General features: G+C 32.0%; 1 protein-coding gene across 19 annotated transcripts in view; it reads right to left on the bottom strand.

Annotated features, from left to right (window-relative positions):
• LOC129801201 (protein alan shepard) overlaps positions 1-21,669 on the bottom strand; it is a 110,126-nt gene that overhangs the window by 31,616 nt on the left and 56,841 nt on the right. For 12 of the 19 annotated variants that reach the window (XM_055846008.1, XM_055846009.1, XM_055846014.1 and 9 more), the window contains 3 exons: positions 16,135-16,370; positions 11,741-11,799; positions 11,528-11,652 (listed from right to left, as the gene is read on the bottom strand). In XM_055846008.1, coding sequence (XP_055701983.1) covers positions 11,528-11,652; positions 11,741-11,799; positions 16,135-16,370 — 420 coding nt within the window. The remainder of the gene's footprint in view (positions 1-11,527; positions 11,653-11,740; positions 11,800-16,134; positions 16,371-21,669) is intronic. The other 7 variants (XM_055846010.1, XM_055846012.1, XM_055846018.1 and 4 more) reach the window with 1 other exon arrangement.

Below are 21,669 nucleotides of genomic sequence, written 5' to 3'. Positions count from 1 at the left end.
ATAAGTTAGTAATAGAAATTTAAAATTGTCCCTAAATTTTGTATAAAAAATGTATGTATTTATTTTATAAATATACTGTAAAATGGTTCTATCTAAAAAGTCCATGTAATTAAATCTACGCTAAGAATTGGAAAAAGGATAAATATAGTTTAATTATATGGCCGGCACACTTTATAGAAATATTTATAATAGTTACAAAATCACTTCTATATAGTTTTTTTTTTTAAATTTAATCGAGTCTTCCAATATCAACTTGGATGTTAAGAAAAATAAAAAGAAACAATTAAAAAATAAATAAAATTATGTAGGTCGTTATCGCATATCAAACTAGACGATAATGTATAATAAAACAAAATTTCTCGATTAAACAACTCGTAAAATAGTTAAATCTATAAAAATTAAACTACGGTTAAAAAGAAACACTTCTTTATCTCACAAAATTTTCTAAAAAAAAATCTGTCATCTAATTTCTGGTTAAAGTAATTACTTGATCTATTTCTCTCTAAAATTAAATTGATCTAAGAGAGTAAATATAACACTACTATTAATGGTATTACAATTCAATTAGAAGGTCTTATTATTCTTACACTAGAACTCCATGTTAGTTGTTTTATATAAAAATTCTCTATGTTATATAATACAGCAAAAAATAGAGGGATTATTTTTTTGAAAATTCTCCATAAAATTGAAATAAATTTTACACAGAGGATTAACTATATATCAGCTCAATTTAATATAAATTTTTTGGGTCAGTATTTGCAACAAGGTTAGAGGCATTTGTGAGATTTGCATGTCGATAAACCAATCCTAGTACGTTTTCATTCTAAAACCCTATTTAAAATTTTTTTCTTCCCAAAAGATACTTTTTTATTGAATTGGAAAGGAGATCAAACCTACTGATGTTAATTTTTTTTTCAAAGAATTTTTGAATAACACTGAATTGTGCAAGAAATATTATCAATTAGAAAAAACTAAGAGCGCGATGCAATTTTATATTCATACCCTTTTAGATAAAACGTCAAATTTTAATATTATAAAAATTTTGTATGCAATTATGCAAGATTAAGCTCCACGTGGTGAGTTAATTTGAACAATATTGTTCGTGCAGATATTGAACAATTGTCACTTATAGTTCTGACGGTTCTGACAATATTTTTTCCAGTAAAAAAAAAAGAAAGCGAAAAATATTTAAGATGAAAAATTTATTTTGAGTAAATAATTGAAAATATGTGCTAGGTGGGCTAGGTGGAAGTGGGACACCTTTGAAGTGGGATAACTTAGAAGTGGGGCAGCCTCGAAATTGGGCTTTTTCCCCTATTTTTAAATGGAATTGAGCCTTGTCATGATATAAATTAGCTCAACAGACCAATTGCGAGGCTATATTTCATTTTGATGAGGCTCAATTCCCTTTAAAAATGGGAGAAAAAAAACCCAATTTCACAGCTGCCCACTTCAAAGGTGTCCCACTTCCCTTCATCTCTTACCTTTAAATGGAATTGAGATTTATCACAATTCAATTTAGCTCCATAATTTGTTTGTGGAGCTTAATTAATTATATCATAGTAAGGTCCAGTTCCATTTAAAAAATTAAAAAATCTCTATTTAAAAACTATTCGAATTCAAAGGTACCCAATTCTCCCTACAAATGATGATTGCCAATGTATTTAATTTAAATGATTTAAATAAAATTAAAGTTTTCTCAAAGTCAAATACAGAACACGAATAATACTCAACGAACAATAACTTTTGTTTAGTAAACATGTCTTTGACATTTCAATGAGAGTGAGCGAGATTTAGATCTAGTCATCTCGCTCATTCTAATGGGAAATTTTGAAAATATGTTTACAAACAAAAGTCATTGTGCACTGGTCATAACAAATAAAAGTTAATCTTATTTATAAGCAATCAGTGTGCCTCACATACTTGGCTCCCCTAAAACTTCCCCGCGGGTTCTCTAAAAAAAATCCCCGGATTCCCTGAAAATAATAGTGATCTCCAGGTTCCCACTGAGTTCCCTAGGTTCTCCGCGGGTTTTGTGAAAAAATAGTGATCAACAGGTTCCCAGTTTCACTGTGGGTTTCCCGGATTCCCAGTTAGTTCCGCAGGTTTCCCGTGATCTCCCTGTAAAAATTGTATGAGTTCCCCGGGATACCTGAAAAAAATATGGGTTCTATCTGTTCCCCGTGGATACCCCATGAGTTCGATGAAAACTGTGTTTTCCCAAGGTTCGCTAAAAAAAAATGCAAGGGTTCCCTGAAATTCCATGTATGAATCCCAAATTCCCCAGATTCTCAGTGAATTCCCTGTAAATTCCCTGAAAACGTGTATCTGTTCTTCGAATTTCCCGTGCGTTCTCCGAAAAAAAAATGTACGAGTTTCCCACACAGTAAAAAAATTTACAACCACTACGATTGGTAATTTTTGCACGAGCGCTATGGTTGTAAATTTTGTGTATTGGAAATGTTGTGTATTGGCAAAGTTGTGTATTTTCAATTTTACAAAATGGCTTCCTGTCTATAATTTTGATTGTAGAGCAATTTTGTTCGGTTTATTTGTATTATCTGTGATATGTCTCGGTATTAAACTAAGAAAAAAAAGAAAAAAAGAATAAAAAAAGGAAAAAAAATAAGAGAGAGTCTGAGACTTGAACCCATAATCTTTGCGTTGATGGTCTCGTGTTTTCTGCCTGCGCTACCGACTTGCTTACTTCTCTTCAGCAAATGGCCAAGAGTTGCATCGTCAATTTTTCTAATTTACATGATGCTTCCTCTGTTTTCTGTTATTACATAATTATTCCTAATTTTTCACGACTGAGGCACATTTTAAGAATCCAATGAATGATTCCAGAAGACAATTAGGCAGTTAAAAATGCAAAATCTATCTGAAATCTTAGAAAAATTGCAATAGTAAACAATGGAATTTTGACAGTTCTCACACAAATTTTCCAATACACAAATTTCCTTACACAATACATAATTTTACTAGCATTATGTTAGTATCGTACCACCACTATGATAGTAATTTTACAATTTACAACCATATTGCTTGTGAATTTACACAACTTTTCAAATACACAACTTTATTTCTCACACAATTTTTTACTGTGCAGATTTCTTTTAAAAAAAAAACATATGGGCTCCCCAGGTTCTGCGTGATTTCCTCGAAAAATTGTATGGCTTCCCAAATTCACCATGGGTTTTCCCGGATTCCCAGCGAGTTCTCTTAATTCTCCGTGAGTTCGTTAAAAAAATGTGAGGGTTCCACAGGTTCCCTGAAAATATTGCCTAGAGACCCTAGAGACACATTTTTAAATTTTTGAAGTCGAAAAGCATACAAAAACAGAGAATCTCAGACGAAGTTTGACGATTGTGTCCAATATGTGAAACGGTTTTGTCTCGAAATTCATATTCACGATTCAAGGTTGCATCGCAAATCTTGTTCTAAAAAATTGCATCGAGCTGTAATTCCTTTTAGAGATAAAATATTTTAATTTCACATAATTAAGGTGTGAAACACATTAGCGTAATGCTCAAATCCGGAGTTTAAAACATTCGAAGGTTGATTTTAAAAACCAAGACAATTTGACTTCTTAATAATTCTATCAGGTTAGATCAAATAATTTGCCTTTTGACTTTCGATGTATTTTTGTTGTTACTATTAATCTTTACTTTATTGTAAAGAAATTAGCATATCATCAATCTTTACTTTTTATTGTGAAGAAAGTCAAAGTAACGATGCTCATAATAGTCATAATATTCACTAAGTAATTCGTTTAACACTTTCTAGCAATAATATTTCAAAAAACTTTTACTGAAATTGAGTTTGCAAGCTCGAAATTCAGTTCAATTTATTGTATTATGGTGTCTAGGTACCCTAGACACTAGAAGCATTTTTCGTCAAAAATTGCCTTTTTTTAAAAAAAATTCTGACGTTTCTGCCTATAAGAAAAAGGAATTTAATAATTTTGAGCCATTATTTACAGAAATAAAATGAACCTAATGACAAGTATTTCCCAAAGATAATTTTGATATATTTCAAAATTTTGCATTACATTTCCATAATGAATTTGTGAAATTAGAAAATGTGCTAGGGGTAGATGGGGCTACTTTGAGCTGTGGGGCTACATTGTTATACAATTTTTCTCGCATTTTCTAAAGGAAATTGGGTTTTAACATGATTTAATTTGAAGAGACAAAACAATATTATGTATCTAAATAAAATAAATATTGTAACGACTAGCTTCATTTAAAAATAGGTGAAAACATCAGAGAGGTAATTCACAAGGGTAACCATGTTTTTGACTGGCTACTGGTTTATATATATTATAAAGATAATTTTGCCTAATTGCTTAAAAGAAGAGGAAGAGTTTCCGATTAATGAACAATGGAGTGCTGTATGATATAATTGATTTTGGCGGTGGCAGCCACAATCCCGAAAAGGCCAAAATTCCGAAAGCCAAAATCCTGAAAAGGATAATATTATATGGGGGAAAATGTTTAGAATAATTTCCTAAGACACAGAAGATTTCCCTTTGCCTCCAGAAACCGCGGGTGCAATCGCGTGGGAGTAGCTGACACTTTTAAAAATTCGGGATTTTGGCTTTCGGGATTTTGACCGGGACCCGATTTTGGCTATGGCTAAGTTTCCGATTAACCAGACCATCGACAAACGAAATAGACAGTAATCAGTTGTGACTTACGTTGAAGAATTTGACATCAGACATCAATATAGCCCCACCTCCCTCTAGTAAGTAAAGCATTTTCAGGAATTTAACCACAACCAATGAAGCAATAACGAATAATTTCGATCTTAAAATCCTTTGTATTTAAATTGGATTCTACCGAATCCTAATGAGAATTTCTTCGTCAAATTTTTCACTGCTCAAACTCAAACAGAATGCAGTAATATAATCCGTTTTTTTTCAAATTTTCACGCTCTAGACTTTTTTTAACGGTAAAATATATCAACTTCCGGTTTTCGGTGATCCTCCAAAAAACCTTATCTCCAGACGTTTCTTTTTTGTCTTCTCATAGATTTCTTTTATCTTTGAATAAGTTTTAGAGATAGCCTAGACCGCCTAGACGCACATTTCGTCCATACATACGTATGATTGATTTGAATTATTGAACGTCAAAGGTCATTTTAGACCGATTTGATTTGGTTAAGTCTGGATTTTTTGGAAATGTCTTGAAATTTCGATCCCAGATGCAAAGGTCTTCATCGGTAATGCTTTAATTGAATCATTTTTCTTTTTAGGAAATTATCTTTTTAGTTGACCTTAAGTTTGTTCCCGAGCTAGAGGTCAAACGTCAAACTGAAATATATCGATTTCTCGTCTTCGGAGACCCTCCTTCCATAAGTGTGTATTTCTTTCTTTCTTAATTCGTCCTCTAACCCCTTTAAAGCAATGTTCTTTTGTTTTTTTTTTTTGTTCAAAATTGACCCAAATCGTTCAATGATTTTCGTATATGATCTGGACATACCCCAGACGAATATTTCCTGACTTAGCCTAACAAGTTCAGCTACTTTAGAGGGTTCATTTTTCAACTGATTTGCTAAGATTTCATTTTGGTTCATTCATTTTCAGATTTTCAAATTTGGTACACTTACCCTATGTTTAAAATTTTAACGAAATATCCCTTATGGCAAAACTCAGACTTTTTCCATGCATAGGGCTCAAAATTCTCAATAAACAAATATATTAATTATTGCCATTTTTTTCCAATTCCTTTGTAACCGCATTTAGTAAGGTCATGTAAACAAAATTTGGATTGTATTTGCAAAATTCAATGGTAGCATATAACTTTAAAAAAAAGGTGTAACGGTTTTTATGCGACAATGGATATTTTATATGTCAATCTGTTTGTCCTGGTTTTAATCATTGCGTTAATATTTCTTGCACATCAATGAACTTGAACGGAAAAAAAATCCATAAATATACCAAATACTCCCATCAACCCAAAGTGAGGCCATTTCAACTTGTTAGTATAATTTGTTAAATTTATAATTACGCAATTTTAAATAACTCATATGTAAAATACTGCGGTTATACAGTAACTGGGAATCAGTAGTAAAATTTATAATATATATTTTTTAATTAATCTCCCTATCTCACTATCTCTCTCTATCTGCAATCCCATTTCTTTCTCAACAATTTTCATACATTTGCACCAGTAATGTTAATTTATTTGTTACACCGGAAACATTTTCATTAGAGCATTACAATAGTTGATGTTTGAGCATCACAACACAGTAATAAAAAAAAACCATAGCAGAGTAAGAGAGAAGTTGGTGTTTCGCTCATTAATTAAAATTGGACTCAAAGTTCATGTCAACGAACAAATAAACACTGTTAAATAGATTTTCGGTTCAGAAATTTTTATCTCTCTTCTTCACTTATATGAAGAAATCTCTTACAATTTCTCATTTTCTCTTAATTTTGCTTCTTTAATTTTTGATAATTATCCTTTTACTCCAAAAAAAATTATTGCTACTTTTTGGATAAATATCTCGTTCAAACTAGAATTTCACTCGAAATGCATGCGCTTAGTTGGTTTTACTATCGCAATAAAATTATTATATTTGGATTAATTTATGTATAAGGGAAATTATAAATTTTTACAAATAAGTATAATTAAAAACTTTTGGGATCAATGCTCATTTTGTTTTAAATAATTCAAAATTGAATTATACCGATAAATTATTCCTGAACATTGCAAACCGTTTGTTGTTTTTCTTTACTTTGTGACAATTTTAATTGAAAACTTAAAAGCAATACAGTGTAAGTCAATGAAACTGCAATCAACTTCAGATCGCTCTAAATCTCAAGCATGATGGTGAAAGATATCTTTACCCTTATTGAAACTCAAATATGATACCTTGGTTGTAGAATGTTCAGCCAAAAAGGATTATTTGCTATCGCAAGATCCCTTCATATTCCTAAACCCAAAGCTCAATACAGGGATTCTGTCAACGCTAAAAAGCTCTACGTTGCAGGTCATTGAAGGTCTTAGAAACTACGCCATCGCAAATCATCGTTTTTAAGTTAACGAGACGAATTAAACGAAATCAGCACAATACTAATAAACCGATAGTCCATGAGAGAAACATACCGCAGAGAATCACGCGACAAATATTGAAAATCCAACTTAAACTTTACGTATTCCACGAAGGACATGATATCACAGATACTCAAGAATGTTAGGTCCAGTAGAACAAAGAAGTTGCTTCGTTTTGACCGTTAATTGTCTGTTATGGAAAAGTCTTACACAGAAAAAAATGTGTTGTAAAATTGTTTGTAAATGTTTGTGAAATCCTATGGCAGACTTACGAAATGCTTGTGAATCGTATAACGCACAAACAAGTTCGTAAAATTTTGTACTTTTTTCACAAACATTGTTCGTGAAATGATCATTTGACGAACATTTTTTGTACTTTTACAAACACTTGTTCGTAAATGTTCGTAAACTCACAAAAAAATGTTCGGAAAATTTTGTCATTTGTTCGTATTTGTTCGTAAATGTTTGCCAAACAAACAAAAATTTAAGAACAAATACGAACAAATGACAAAATTTTACGAATATTTTTGTGTGTGTTTATGAACATTTACTGACAAATGTTTGTAAAAGTACAAAAAATGTTCGTCAAATGATCATTATACGAACAATGTTAGTGGAAAAAGTACAAAATTTTACGAACTTGTTTGTGGGTTATATGATTCACGAGCATTTCGTAAGTCTGCCATAGGATTTCACAAACATTTACGAACAATTTTACAAAATATTTTTTCAATGTAGGATAAAAAGGACAATTTAATCTGAAGTCAAGCACAATCGTGTGTGATAGTTTGGTTGCCGCAAACATTTTGTGAAAGGGAGTGGGTGTTCCAACAAGTGTTTGCCACATTCACATAAACTTCTCGCTATCCCCAACCAAGTTTGGCCACAAGATGTTAAATAGTTAGAGATAGCGATCTGACACCTTCGTTAGATTCATCATAAGTCATCCTAAGGGTTCTTTAACATGACCTTTATTTCCCCCTCCCAACCCCTTTTACTAAAAAACCATACTTTTTGGAGATTCTTTGAAAATGCATTGTGCGATTTTTTTCATCTTTGGCTATGATTTAGAGCAGTGGAGAGCAAGAACCTTTGCAACCCAAATAAACGTCAAAAAAGAAAATTGTACGTCAATGGTCAAAACGCTACCTGGGGGGGGGGGGGGGAATTCTGCAACTCTGTGAAGTGATCACTTGTCAAAATTGGTGAACGCTACACTAAAGTGATCGCAAAAGAGATTCTGTAACTTCCCGTCAAATCATTATTCTACCTGCCGATTTTACTCTGAGGTTTTTTGAATTTTAACGGTATATTCCAGTGTATTCAGAGAAAATCTGTAGATTTTCTGCTGAATTTCTGCTAGAAAATCTGTAGATTTTCGGCAGAATTTCTGCAGAAAATCTACAGATTTTCGGTAGAATTTCTGCCGAGAAAATCGGCATAGTGTCCATTACTTCACAAAAATATTGTTGATTTATATAGAAACTGTAGGAGTTATAAAGAAAATGGTATGTTCTGCTTAACAAGCATTACCGATTAAACATTTTAAATAAGTAAAAAGATGCGAGCAAAAATACTAATTTTTTAAAAATCGCCCATGGAATGATACAAAAACACGAAATTTAGGTCGATACTCTGCTTAAAGTTTTCACTTCACTTTTCTCTACTTGTAACACGGCGTCGCAGAATTCTTTATTTTATATAAACACCGTGATATCACAAAAAATAACTCTATTGAATTTTGCAAACTTCAGTGAAAAATTTTTCCATCTCTTCTGACACATCTTGTCTGGAAAGTCTGGAATGTAGAAAAAATCTACAGAAAATCGGCAGAATATCTACAGAAATTCGTCAGAGATTCGTCAGAAAATCTGCCGAAATATTCTGACGAATTTTGTCCCAAGCCCAAATAAAATTCGTAAGAATATCTACAGATATTATCTGCAGATATTCTGTAGAGGTGTAGATTTTCTCTACAGAAATCTTAAAGATATCTGCAGATATTATTTGACGGGTTACGATAGCTTCACGTGAAGGGATCACTTTTAGGTTATGTATTTCACTTGTCAATTTTTAGGTGAAGATGATGTTATCACTCGCTGAAGCCAATGAAATTTTTTTTTATTCTCAGCATGAAAAACAGCACTACAGTGCTGTCTCGTTATATGCACAGTTTGGGTACTTTTTTTGACAGTTCTCTCTCTGAATATGCACAACTTTTTTTTGAAATTCCCAACGGTTTTTTTCTTTCTTTTAATAAATTATATATTTTTTATTGTTCTAGAATTTCCCGTGTTATTTTAAATATAATATGAGACAGAAAAAATAAAATTAAGAAAATTAAAAACAAGAAAAATTAGTTACCAAGAAAATAATTTTCTTTATTACTTTGTCAAAATGTGAACAAATTGATTTTGAATGCAAACGACACAAAAGCTGTGCATATAGAGAGTGTGCATATAGAGAGACAGCACTGTACATCATTTCTAATACTCAATTTTAGGGTTTTCCATAGTTATTTAGTTCAAACATTGATGAAAAACTTAAATTTAATAAAATTTTCAACACACTTTCCCTCTCTGCTTCACGTAAAGTTACAGAATAATTTTTCTAGCAGTCATGAAGAGAAGCTCGTGAACCTTTCACTAGTGAAGCGTTCACAGAGTTACAGAATTCCCCCCCCCCCCTTGGACGGACAAACTTATTTTGACGTTTATTCGGTTTCAAACGGTTCTTGCTCACCCCTGATTTAGAGGTTTTCTGGGTGGACATTTTGTTCATGTACTAAAATACCGTTGGATTATTCTTTAATAACGGGTTTTCAAGGTCAAAGGTTAAGAAGGCTTCAAAGAGAGTATCTTTCAATCAAATAGACTCCTATTTGGGCTCCTTGGAAAGGTCTTGATATTTCTGACAAGCCTAAAGTGGTTCCAATCGGTTATGAATCAATGATGAACCGGTTATGAACCAAAAGGGGTATTTTGAGTGATTTATGAATCGGTTCAATTGGGTAATGACTCAAAGTGGATCGCGAGTACAAGCTGCCGAAATGAAGTATCTTCGGGCGGTTAAGGGAATCACTCGTCGAGATCAAGTGAGGAACGTAGCCGTTCGTAATAAGCTAAGAGTCGAGGAGTTGCTTCTTTGTGTTGAGAGATCACAACTTCAATGAATGCGAATGTCATATTAAGCACATAAATGAGGAAAGATTCTCCAAAAAAGTTATTCAAGCTATTTTGAAGCAACCTCGACCTTGGGGCAGGCTTAAGACAAGGTGGATGAATCAAATTCAGGATTTTGCCTGGGAGCGTCTTTCAATTGAACGCGTACATCTTCTTGAAGTGGCGTAGGATCGACAGGTGTGGGCTGCTAACCTAGATATCCTCAGCCCAAAAATCCGATTGGGAAGTTACAAATTCGATAATTTTGTAAAGTGTGGGACGTTTTGCCACTCTTTTTATCCATTCATAATGTCTCCGGCCTAACTTTTAGATCAGGAAAATTTCATGAAGTTGAAATTCGAATCTCTTTCTTTCTCGCACGCTTTGAATACATATGTCTGTCTCATTCTTTCGCACTCTTCTTCTTCAATTGAACATCATAACAAATTCAATTTAGTTCAATCTAATTTTGAGACCGATAGAGTGGGATAGCGTTTTGCAAACCTTATGAGAAAGAAAGGGACGCGAATTTAGATGTAATGAAATTATATCGATCTAAAAGGTGTTCCAGAGGCATAAAAGCTAATTTTCAAATTAAAAAAAGTGTTTTAATAAGTTGCAGTTCAATTAACACACATTGTATATATCAGTGAGAATTGATCCCGTTCAAAAAGAAATATATAACTTGTCTAAATTATCGAAGTAAATTGATCTGTTCAAAAGGGGAGCAGCAATACCACAATTCACAATTTAATATAATTAAATGCAATTGTGTTGAAATATAGGAAACCTTATTAAAGTTATACCAGAGCAAGTTTACCTGCAATATTTACCGTATTAATTCCTTCAGAAAAATTACAAACATTCAATACATAATTGCATTTAGGATACTGTGATGATACACCTTTTTAAACAAACTTTTAAAACCTATCCCTCTATCTCTCTCTATTTCCCCCTCTCTTTGTATTATCCCTTGGAAGTATTATTATTGCATTAATATATCCCTTTCAGAATTTACCAAAGGGAAAATGTAAATTAACTTCAGGATTCCTGGGTTATTTTATGATTAGATTAATGTCAATAGAGTTAAGGGGATTCCCCTGATTTTGAAATGTATTTTCTGTAGTAATATAGTTTTTTTTGTTAAATATGTGTAAATGCCGGGTTAATCAACCCACTCTCTCACTTTCATCTTCCTAGTTTTCTCATTCAGAAACGTTAAAAGAGTATTTTTGTTTTTTTATGGTAAGGCGTAAAAAGGAAAAAAGATAAATAGGGTGAGTATTACTTGCATGCAAACAAACGTACAATGGCCGGCCTATGTAGCACCCAGATACCCACTTTGGCCATCTGAGCTTGGATGCCCTTTGCTTGGAGCCCTTTCACGGCTCCCTCGGCACAAGCCGGTGACTCAAAATCAACAAACCCATATCCTGCAAAGACATTCCCAAAACACAATAAAAATTTACCATTTTGAATAACCAATCTGAATTATTTTAATGTTCAATTGTCATCACTTACCTTTACACTTGTTTGTTGTTTTGTCAAGAATAGCTTTTGTTGAGATTATCGTTCCATACCTGAAAAAAAACCAATATTGTTGTGAGAAAATAGTATTTAAAAAATCTGCCGTGGAAATCAAATACAATTTTCAACTAGCTAATTCAAAGGCCTTTATTGTTTTTTCTCATGGAAAATATAAAATGCTATTTTCAATAAAACGGAAATATTGATTATTTTATTACATGAGGAAGAATAATCTTATCCTCTGAAAAAAATGTTTGTGAATAGCATCTTTTTCCATACAGTATATGGAATGTTTTGTCAAATCGTCGGCCAAATTGCCCTTCATAAAAGTGTGTCAAAAGGTTGTCTTTAATATTAAATGTGAAAAAAGTTTTGTGACATTTGTAAACACTATCCTTTTGACAAAATTTTAACAATATTCGTTTGTCAGCTTAACAGTTTTATTTTAGACTAAAATGCGTGTATAAAATCGCTGATCGAAGATGCAGCAGATTGGTCAGTACTTTAGCAGAAACTCATAAAAAAAACAATTTTTGGTAATTATCATATATAGGAGAAGTGTGCCAAATTTCGGCCAGCTTCTAATTTCGGCCACTTTGAGTGTAATTTCGGCCATGCAAATAAATTAATTAAAATAGTCAACGAATAGTCAATGAATTCATTTTGCTTTTAAAAATTTATTCATTTTAGGATGTATTAACACAAAGACCGTTAAATTTTAGGTATAATTTGAATTTAAATTGCGTTGTAAAACTCAGTGTGGAAAGAGTCTTACAAAAAATGTGACTGTGACAGATCGATTGTGTTTCTAGCAGTCTTGTGATTTATAATGAAGTGCAGAAAGTTTTCCTTCGGTTTTTTTTCATGAAAATTGTTTAGTTTTCATTAAAGATTGTTTCTGTTTATGTTAATAGTAAATTAATCTTTAAATTTTGGATAAAATTTCCCAGCTGGATCCTGTATTTCGCGTAAAAAGGTAAATACTTTGTGAGCGTTTCTCCGGTGAGGTAGTGTTGCCTATTCCGGCAACATCTCTTGCTTTCCTAAATTTCTTATTCATTTTATGTTTTTTTTTTTTCAATTTCTGAGTTCTACAATCTCCAAAAAAAAACCATCGCTTCTATGAAAATGATGATGTGGAAAAGGCCTTGGAAGAGTTCAGAAAGGGCAAATTGCTACGGGAATTTGCGCGTAAATTTGAGATGATACTCTTCAGGTCTTCAGAACATATTACACGGAAGATCTCAGGGTTTGTGGGTCATATAAACGTACTACATATTAAACTTGTTCCGTTTGACGTTTTGAAATGTTCTATCCGTTGCGTCACAAAAGGTGGCCAGAAAAAAGGTGGCCGTGAAATATTACCCAAAGCAATGTCCATATTTTTATTAATTTTTCACTATTTTTGCAGGTGATTTAAAGAAAACTAAGATGATAAACTAGTTTTCAAGATTCCACACAACCCTCCCGAAAAGGAAGTAACAAAAAATATCAATATGAATTAAAAATATTGCATTTCAAACTTAGGACTTCGGTGCTTATATGCAACAATGCCGAAATTTGGCACACTTATCCTAATTAAAATTAAAATCATAAATTTAATAAGAATTCTGATAAAAAAATCAATTGAAAAAATCTTGCAGAATCTTGTAAAATATTGTTTATGTCTTGTTTTACCGAAAATTAAAAAACTGGCTTGGGTAAATCTTGATATTTTGTTTTTAAGCAAGATTTTATAAGAATTGTCCAAGAAAGAAACAAGAAAATCTTGCAACTTTTAATTGAACATAATTTTACAACGACAAGTCATGAAAAATTCAAGATATTACTTTTTTTATATTTAAACAAGATTTTACAAGCAATAAGCAAGTTTTTTGTTGATAATTTTTGTGTGTTTGTAATTCGACACACGTTGGGTGAAAGAGTTAGCAAATAGATATTTGGATTTGTTTTAAAATAATGCAAAATTATTACAAGGCTCCTACAAGACCGTGTATAAAGCTTGGCGGATCCTGTTCTAACAAGATATATCTTGTTAAAAAATGAGAAAATTATAAATAATATCTATGTTGATAGGGGAATGTAAGCATGGTTCGTACACAGTGAATCTAATGCCAATCGATGTGGGTTTTCTCTTTGTTTACAAAGAGTTAGTTCGTCCTTTCGTAACTTTCTTTTTTTTTTAATTTTTGCTTTCTGAACGCAGAAAAAGGCCTAGGCTCCCAAGTTTGTCCGGAAATTTGAGGTATTGGACTAGCTATCAGAATATTTGACCATTGATGAAATTAATTTAGTAACTTAGAAAAAATTATCAACTTTTACAAAGTTGGAACATTACGAAGCTGCCAAACTTTCCCCTATATTTTGTTTTTCTTTATAATCTAATCAAAATATGAAAGAAAAGGTAAACTCTATCTGTTTTGATTAATAAACAAACAATCATATATCAAAAATATTTCCTCACGTCCATCAAAACGTCTTACATAATAATCTGATTGAGGAAAAGGCTCAGCCCATAATCTATTTCGAAAGTTTAATTGAATAAAAGAATAAGGGAAGAGTACCAGCGATCGGCAGTGTTCTTCGCATCATCAGGTTTTATTACCATATTGTTGCAACACTGAGAGAAATACGAAAAAGTTAAAATAACATTCCGGAAATGTTTATTTTACCCTGCAGTATTGATCCGAAATTGGTGTAAATATTATGCTTTTTAGGTGTATTATGGGTTAAAGTTACCCTTTTTCATGTTAATTTTAACCTTGAAAAGGTGTAAAATTAACATAAAAAAATTTTGATATATTTTTACAGCTAAAACGTGTTAAAGTTATGAGGAAAAAAAGTTAATCGCACCCCCGTTTTTTTCTCAGTGAACAATTCAAGTCATTTTTTAAAAACTATTACCTACTTTTTACCATTTAACTTTCACAAGAATACAGTGCATTATAGTGCATATAGTTAAATGGATTACTACAGTCAAGTGTGCTAATCCGGGCGCTTCGCTATCTGGATCGTTTATGACTAATCCACTTATAATAATATTTCTTTTTCATTTTCGTAATATATAGTCACTACAGTAACATAATATAACTATTCAAGATTGAGAAAAAGCAAAAATAATATTTTTATCCATTAAATAAGTAAGTGTAATCGACTCATTTCAATCTTGTGCCAGCTGGGTTCTAAAAATTTTCTAGCAGTGATATTTTCGCTAATGACATAGTTGGTTGACTGAAAACATTTATTGTTTTTTCCTTGTGAAAAAAAGTATTTTAAATCCCTAAGGTTTAATTAAAAGTGAATTAGCGAAAAGGCGATCCAGTTAGTGCATGCTGACTTCTTTCAGTATTATCATTATTTTATAAATTTTCTTTAATATTTTTGATAACGATTATATATTTTAACGATAATTGATAATATATTTTATATAACATTTCTGAATGAAACAGTGAATAATTCTTTGGATTTAGAATAAGTAAAAAAGAATTTCATCAGTCCAAAAACAAGCGTTTAGTAGCATTTTTCGGAAAACAATCCAATTACCCCACCTTACTATAATACACAAATTAGCATATACAAAAATACCAAATAGTATTTTGAGGCTTATATTTTCAACTAAATATTGCGTATGTCTCTTAACATTCCAATCCGGCGTGCTTTTCCCTTACCAAGAGTTGATAAAATGATGCATGTAGGTGTAGAAGAGGTTTAATAAATCTCCTTTGACAAAGTCTTAATAAATATCAATTTATGGGGGGGTCACTGAAAACCAAGAGTTGATAACTTTTACCGTTTAGCCCCCAAGTTAGGTAGACGAAAAAGTAGGCAAACACTTTCGCGACTCTATTCAAAACCTCATAGTTTTCATTATTTTCTATTGCACATTAAAAGATTTTAAATGTTAATGCACCTTTTTCTCATTGTTAAAAAATATTTCTGACGCTAAAACTTTTCTTCTCCAAAGATTTTAAAATGTTTAAGTGGATTTTAAGATCTTTCAAAAGTACATTTTTTAGAATGAAAATCCATTTCCCAATTTCAACTTTCTAGCTTTTTTCTTAGAATTTGAAATTGCATTTTCTTAGAAAAATGTAGAGTGAAACTTATTTCAAACTTTCTGAACTGTTATTCTTAATCGATCAATAAGGTATTTCTTCCGTCAAATACTCAATTATACCTGAATTTTTTGCTAAACAATTTACCAATAATTTTTGATTGCTTCAAAAAATCCACAATCTTATTATATTTTTACTTGTATTGCCACTTTTCACGCTCAAAATCTTTACCAAAGAGTTTCATCTCTCAAAAACTTCCCATAATTTCTTTTCCCAGTTTGTACGGTTAAAAGTCAATAATAAAAATAAGTAAAGAGAAAAGTTCGAACTTACTGTTGACACATGCTAATCAAATCTTTATCAGTAGTGCCCTGCTGAAGTCCACGAATGTACAAATTAGTCTTGGACAATTGTTCCTGCACTTGCGGCGTGCCATTGGGACCCATTGTGTTGTTCGTGTTCGTATTACTCAGACTAGTACTTAAAGTTCCACTTTGGGATCCTGTGTTGGATGAGCTGCTTGAGTTGGTATTACTAGGCGATGCAGCTGTCGGAACTCGCTGTCCGTACTGAAAAAAAGTAAAAGAAACAATTGATATAAAAATAATCGAATAAATTACCCACAAAAAAAAAATGTACACATCCCTATCATACAATTTTCAGGTAAATTCGTAATAATTAAAATTTCCTATTATATTTTCAAAGATATTACAGTAAGGGTCAGTTGAACTGTAACTTTTGGAAGCGCTGTATTTTTTCTTATTTGAAAAGTATTATTTTTTTAAACAAAGGAAAGTTGAAAAACATTACAAATATGGTAGCTTTCAGTCGAGGAAGAACGCTTAACATGTTGTCGAATCGTACACTGAGAGAAATCCGAAAATGTTAAAATAATATTCCGGAAATGTTCATTTACCCTGCAGTATTGATCCGAAATCGGTGTAAATATTATGCTTTTTAGGTGTATTAGGGGTTAAACTTACCCTTTTTCATGTTAATTTTACCCTTAAAAAGGTGTAAAATTAACATTAAAAATGTTGATATATTTTTACACCTAAAAAGTGATAAAGTTATGAGGAAAAAAAGTTAATCACACCCCTGTTTTTTTCTCAGTGTAAACCTTCGGAAAATAATCCCATATTCCGGAATATCATCCCACGAAGGACATTCTTCAATGGATCTAAACTATATGTGATTTTTCAGTACTTACACCTCAGATGTGAAAGTCTAATTAATTTTTATCCGGTGAGCGTGAAGGTCATTTTGCAATTAAATTAAACAACAGGACGTTGTGTGCTTGGCCGATTTTGGCTAGCGCGCTATTCGAGTGATCGTAGCAAGTCTTGTTGGAACATCCACTCCCTCTCAATAAAATCTCTCTTGACTTATGGTAGCTAATCAAATATATCATTTTTTTGTAAAAGAATTCCCCATTTGAATAAAAAAATCTCAACGTTTTTAATGTTAATTTTACATCATTTCGGATTTCTCTCACTCACTCAGTGAAAGTACAAGCAAGAAAAATTCTCGCTGTAACGATTCTTGCTTTCTTGAGCATCAATGAGTCAATGAGTGACTTGTCCGTTTTGGAACTTATAAAGGGCCAAATAGACTCAGACCATCTCTCTGGCATGTGACTTGTGGAGTTGCAGCCACCTTCTAACATTAACATTTAAACTCATATGGGAAGTTTTCTGCACTCTCCACTGTTACGCGAAATATCTTAAGTGAGGAGAGGTCTCCGTTTATAAGATACTGCTCCCTATGGAGGGATAAATATTCTGAATTTCCGTCTAAATACCTTTTCCGTCTAAGAACTGTGAGCTAAGATCATGAGCTGGCTTCAAATAGCTCACTTATAAGAAAAATAAATTGCCACAGTTGAAACAGGCTGATTCAAGAAATTATTTAGCCTGTAAAAGGACAATGCATGGGCAAAATCGGCAAAATGGTACAATCTTTCGCCACGAATGAGACCTATACGATCAAATAGGTATTGGCAAAGGTGACAACTTTTGTTCCGGGACCAACCCCAAAAGTATGTACGAAAAGCACTAGAGCATAAAATATATAATTAAGAAAAGTGACGATTTTTGTTACTAAACTCCTTTTATAAAATAACAGTTTATTTTATGTTGGTCATTTCAAAGAACAATTTGTAAAGAAGAGCTCAAAGAAGATTTAGAACAAACTATATCTTTATCTCTTCATTTTCTCTGCAATTTTCCAGATTTACTTAATAAATCCTTGAATATTCTTCAAATTCATAAAAAAAAAGATTGTATATAGGGAACTGTCTGCTCAGTAAATATTGTCCTTGAAAGAAAAAGAGTTAGCTTCTGAAGATCACATGGTCCTAAAAGTCACCCTTATTCAAAAGCTTTGAATAAAAAGTTTAGAGTAAAAATATTTTAATTTAGCCATTATATTCTGAGCCTTTTGTTAAAATTCCCTTGGTAACGGTACCTTTCCAACCCTATGATCTTCAGCAACCCTAGCACATTTTTTAAGGAGAATATTTCTTTTAAGGGACAAAAGGACACAATACTTCTAATGGAATTAAAAGACATTCCAGGATATTTGAGGAAAATCTGGATAACTACAAGGAAAACGGAGAGATAGGGATATGGTTTCTTCTAGGAAAATATTCCTTGAGTTCTTCTTTAGAAATAATTCTTTGGCACTGACAACTTACGATATACCGTTTTCGAGAAAGAAAGCAAGTTTCATAAAAATAATTCTACCTATTTTTTAAGACCTTTTATTTTAAGATATCTCAGAAACTTGAGGCGACGGACTATAAGTTTTTTCGGGAGATATGTTCAAGACACACCAAGGACTCCCAAAATACCAATGGTTTCCCGTAATACGATTTTTTCTTCATTTAATTATCCTGTAATATTCAAAGGCTTTAAAACGCGATTATTTTGTATGGGAGCCACCAGATAGAGCAGTCAAAGATAAAATCTAAAAATATTTATATAAAGCTTAGGTCGCACATTACTTTGACTCGAATTTCATTAAGATCGATTAAGCTGTTTTCAAGAAATAAATTGTCAAACTTGTAAATTTTCAGAAAGATATCGCTAATTTCCCAAGGACTGACAGTCCTTTTTGACTTGGGTCTCAGCAATTTTTAAGTCATACACCAACACCTACAAACAAAATGGGCGAACTCCTATCTCTGGCGAAGGGTTGGACTAGCTCCCATACATTTTTGCCCATTATTCTTTGGCAGTAAGGAATTCGGCAAAACAAATTTATGCTAAGGATCTCTAAATGATGATCCTGAGCTTTTTAAGCGTATGACAATTTGGGATAAATTTTACTGCAGAATTTTAAAGGCTAAATGGTCGCAAGGCTCAGCCTGGTATATTCGGGCCCCAAAACTTTAAATTAAGTTGGTTTTTAAATATTCATCGCATGATTGTTTTCAATGAAGGTATTCCTATTATGAGTCATCTGTTTACGGTTACAGCGCGGGGTCTGGTTCGATATTCTTCTTTATTCTAAAAACGATTGCGGGACATGATATGTTTTTTTTTAGACCTATTACGAGCAGCCTATAAATTATAGCAAACAAAAATGGGTTACAAAGTAATTGGCTCACTCTGTATTTCTGTGAGTGAACCAATGAATGTGAAAGAAGTTGAAGAATTGTAAAAATAATAAATTCTTAGTTTAATTTTAAAAGTATTTTTATAAAATTAATTGCAGAGCACGAACAAAAGCCTGGAAAGGTTAACCTTTTAAAGACGAATGGGACACCGGTGTTCTAAAAACGAAAATATTTTTTTTCTGATTATTTAGAGGACAAAATAACTTTCTATAGCCAAAAAATTGCTTTTGTTTTTGGGATACCGGTGTCCCACTCGTCTTAAAGGGTTAAGAATTTCAGTGAACACGAGCTTTGATTCTACATTTATCACGTGGAAGTTTCACCTTATCTTCATAGATACATACACTGAGAAACAACGGGGGTGGGATTAACTTTTCTTCCTCATAACTTTAACACTCTTTAGGTGTAAAAATATTACAAATTTTTTCAATGTTAATTTTACACCGTTTTAAGTGTTAAATTAACATGAAAAGGGTAACTTTAACCCCCAAATACTCCTAAAATGCATAATATTTACACCGATTTCGGATCAATACTGCAGGGTAAAATAAACATTTCCGGAATGTTATTTTAACTTTTTCGGATTTCTCTCAGTGTATGAAAGAAAAATAGAATATTAAGAGATCTAAACTAATTATCCTGATGTAAGTTAGCCCTACTCTCTCCACTAGTAAATGATATTCATCGCATATTAGGATAGATAAGAATAACCCAACCAATTCACTACATTTTCATCCAGCCTTTCCAGAATGAAAAAAAAGAATAATGTGCTAAAAAGAGAAAGAGAGATGTATTTGGCCGTCTCTTTTGATGGTTTAAAACAAATTTATAGTGCTTATAGGCTCTTGATATCTTCAAGGAGCGGAAATAACAACAGTGTGAAGACATTAAAATTTCTCTGCACACAATTTATACATTTCTTTAAACTTCCATCCCCCTCTTTGCCAAACTCAGACATTCTATATAGTAACCAATAGCAATAATATATATAAATAATTCTTAATAAAGTGAAACACGCACAAATCAAAACACAGTTAATTGACTGCATATTATACTTTTCTTTACATTTTTTTTATTATTGATGCTATAATTTAATATTTTTGCTCTTTTTCGCCATTAAGGTAGCGCACCAGAAAAAAAGAATAAATATAGTTAATATTGCAAGTTATTAGAAAAATATGTTTAGTTAGAAATATTGAGAAAAAAAAAGTATTTTTCTTCTCTTATACTCCACAAAGTGTATAACATCAAATGATGAACACATAATAATATTCTAAAATATCGTGTTAACTCACATCTTGCACGAATTTGCCGGTTACCGGTTTATTTTGAAATGATTTCTGTTCAACATGAGCAAGCAATCAGCCAAGCAGAGAACCAACACACCACACTAAAAGATAAAGTCACTGGCTCCGGGCGAGAGGGAGGACAGAAAAATATTGATGTTTGCAATGCTGAACAAATGTGCTCATGAACTTCATGATAAAATGCATTTTTATTAAATCTATGTCTGCGAGATAGAAGCCATTTTTGCTCCCTTTTTTTCTACTTCTCCATCGTCACAATTATTGTTAGCTTCTATTTTATTAAAACTGACTGATATACATTATAGAGTGTGGAAAATTAAACGGATAAATCTCTTTCAAGTTTAATTACTCATGATCAATAAAAGATGCAATGTTGTAATCGAATCGATATTTTATACTATGATTTTACTAAATTGAAAAATAAAAGTTATGACACGGAAATTTTATCAACATAGCATTTTGTTTCCCATATAGGAATTATTCAAGTCCAACAGAAACAATATTTATTAAATTATGCAAATAAATGCTTCGGATTTTGTTGTCATAGTCTGCCATAATTAATTTCCACGTAAGAACTTTTGTTAGTCGAAATCACAGAGAGGAAGAGAGTTTATTTAAGTGACATAACCATTGTAACTTTAATTATTTTACGAATGAACACATCAACATAACACGTGACCACTCACAGCATAAAACTAAACTCCGGTGAGCGGAGACACCCAAATCATGCCATAAAAAATATACGAAAAATAGTTCATCGTATCATGCCACCAGTTGATTCATGTTTAACTACTTTCATAGATCCTATTTTAGCTAGTAAATCAGAAAATTACTGAAACATTTTAAAGGATCAAATATAAAAGAAACAACTAGCGAATACGCAAATTTTACTATTACATCAGTTTTTATAGCATAAATTTTGTGTCTTGGGTAGTTCCCTCT

Source organism: Phlebotomus papatasi, chromosome 2 (assembly GCF_024763615.1).
Source record: "Phlebotomus papatasi isolate M1 chromosome 2, Ppap_2.1, whole genome shotgun sequence".
Classification (NCBI taxonomy): Eukaryota; Metazoa; Arthropoda; class Insecta; order Diptera; family Psychodidae; genus Phlebotomus; species Phlebotomus papatasi.
This window is presented reverse-complemented; position numbering and strand designations above follow the sequence as displayed.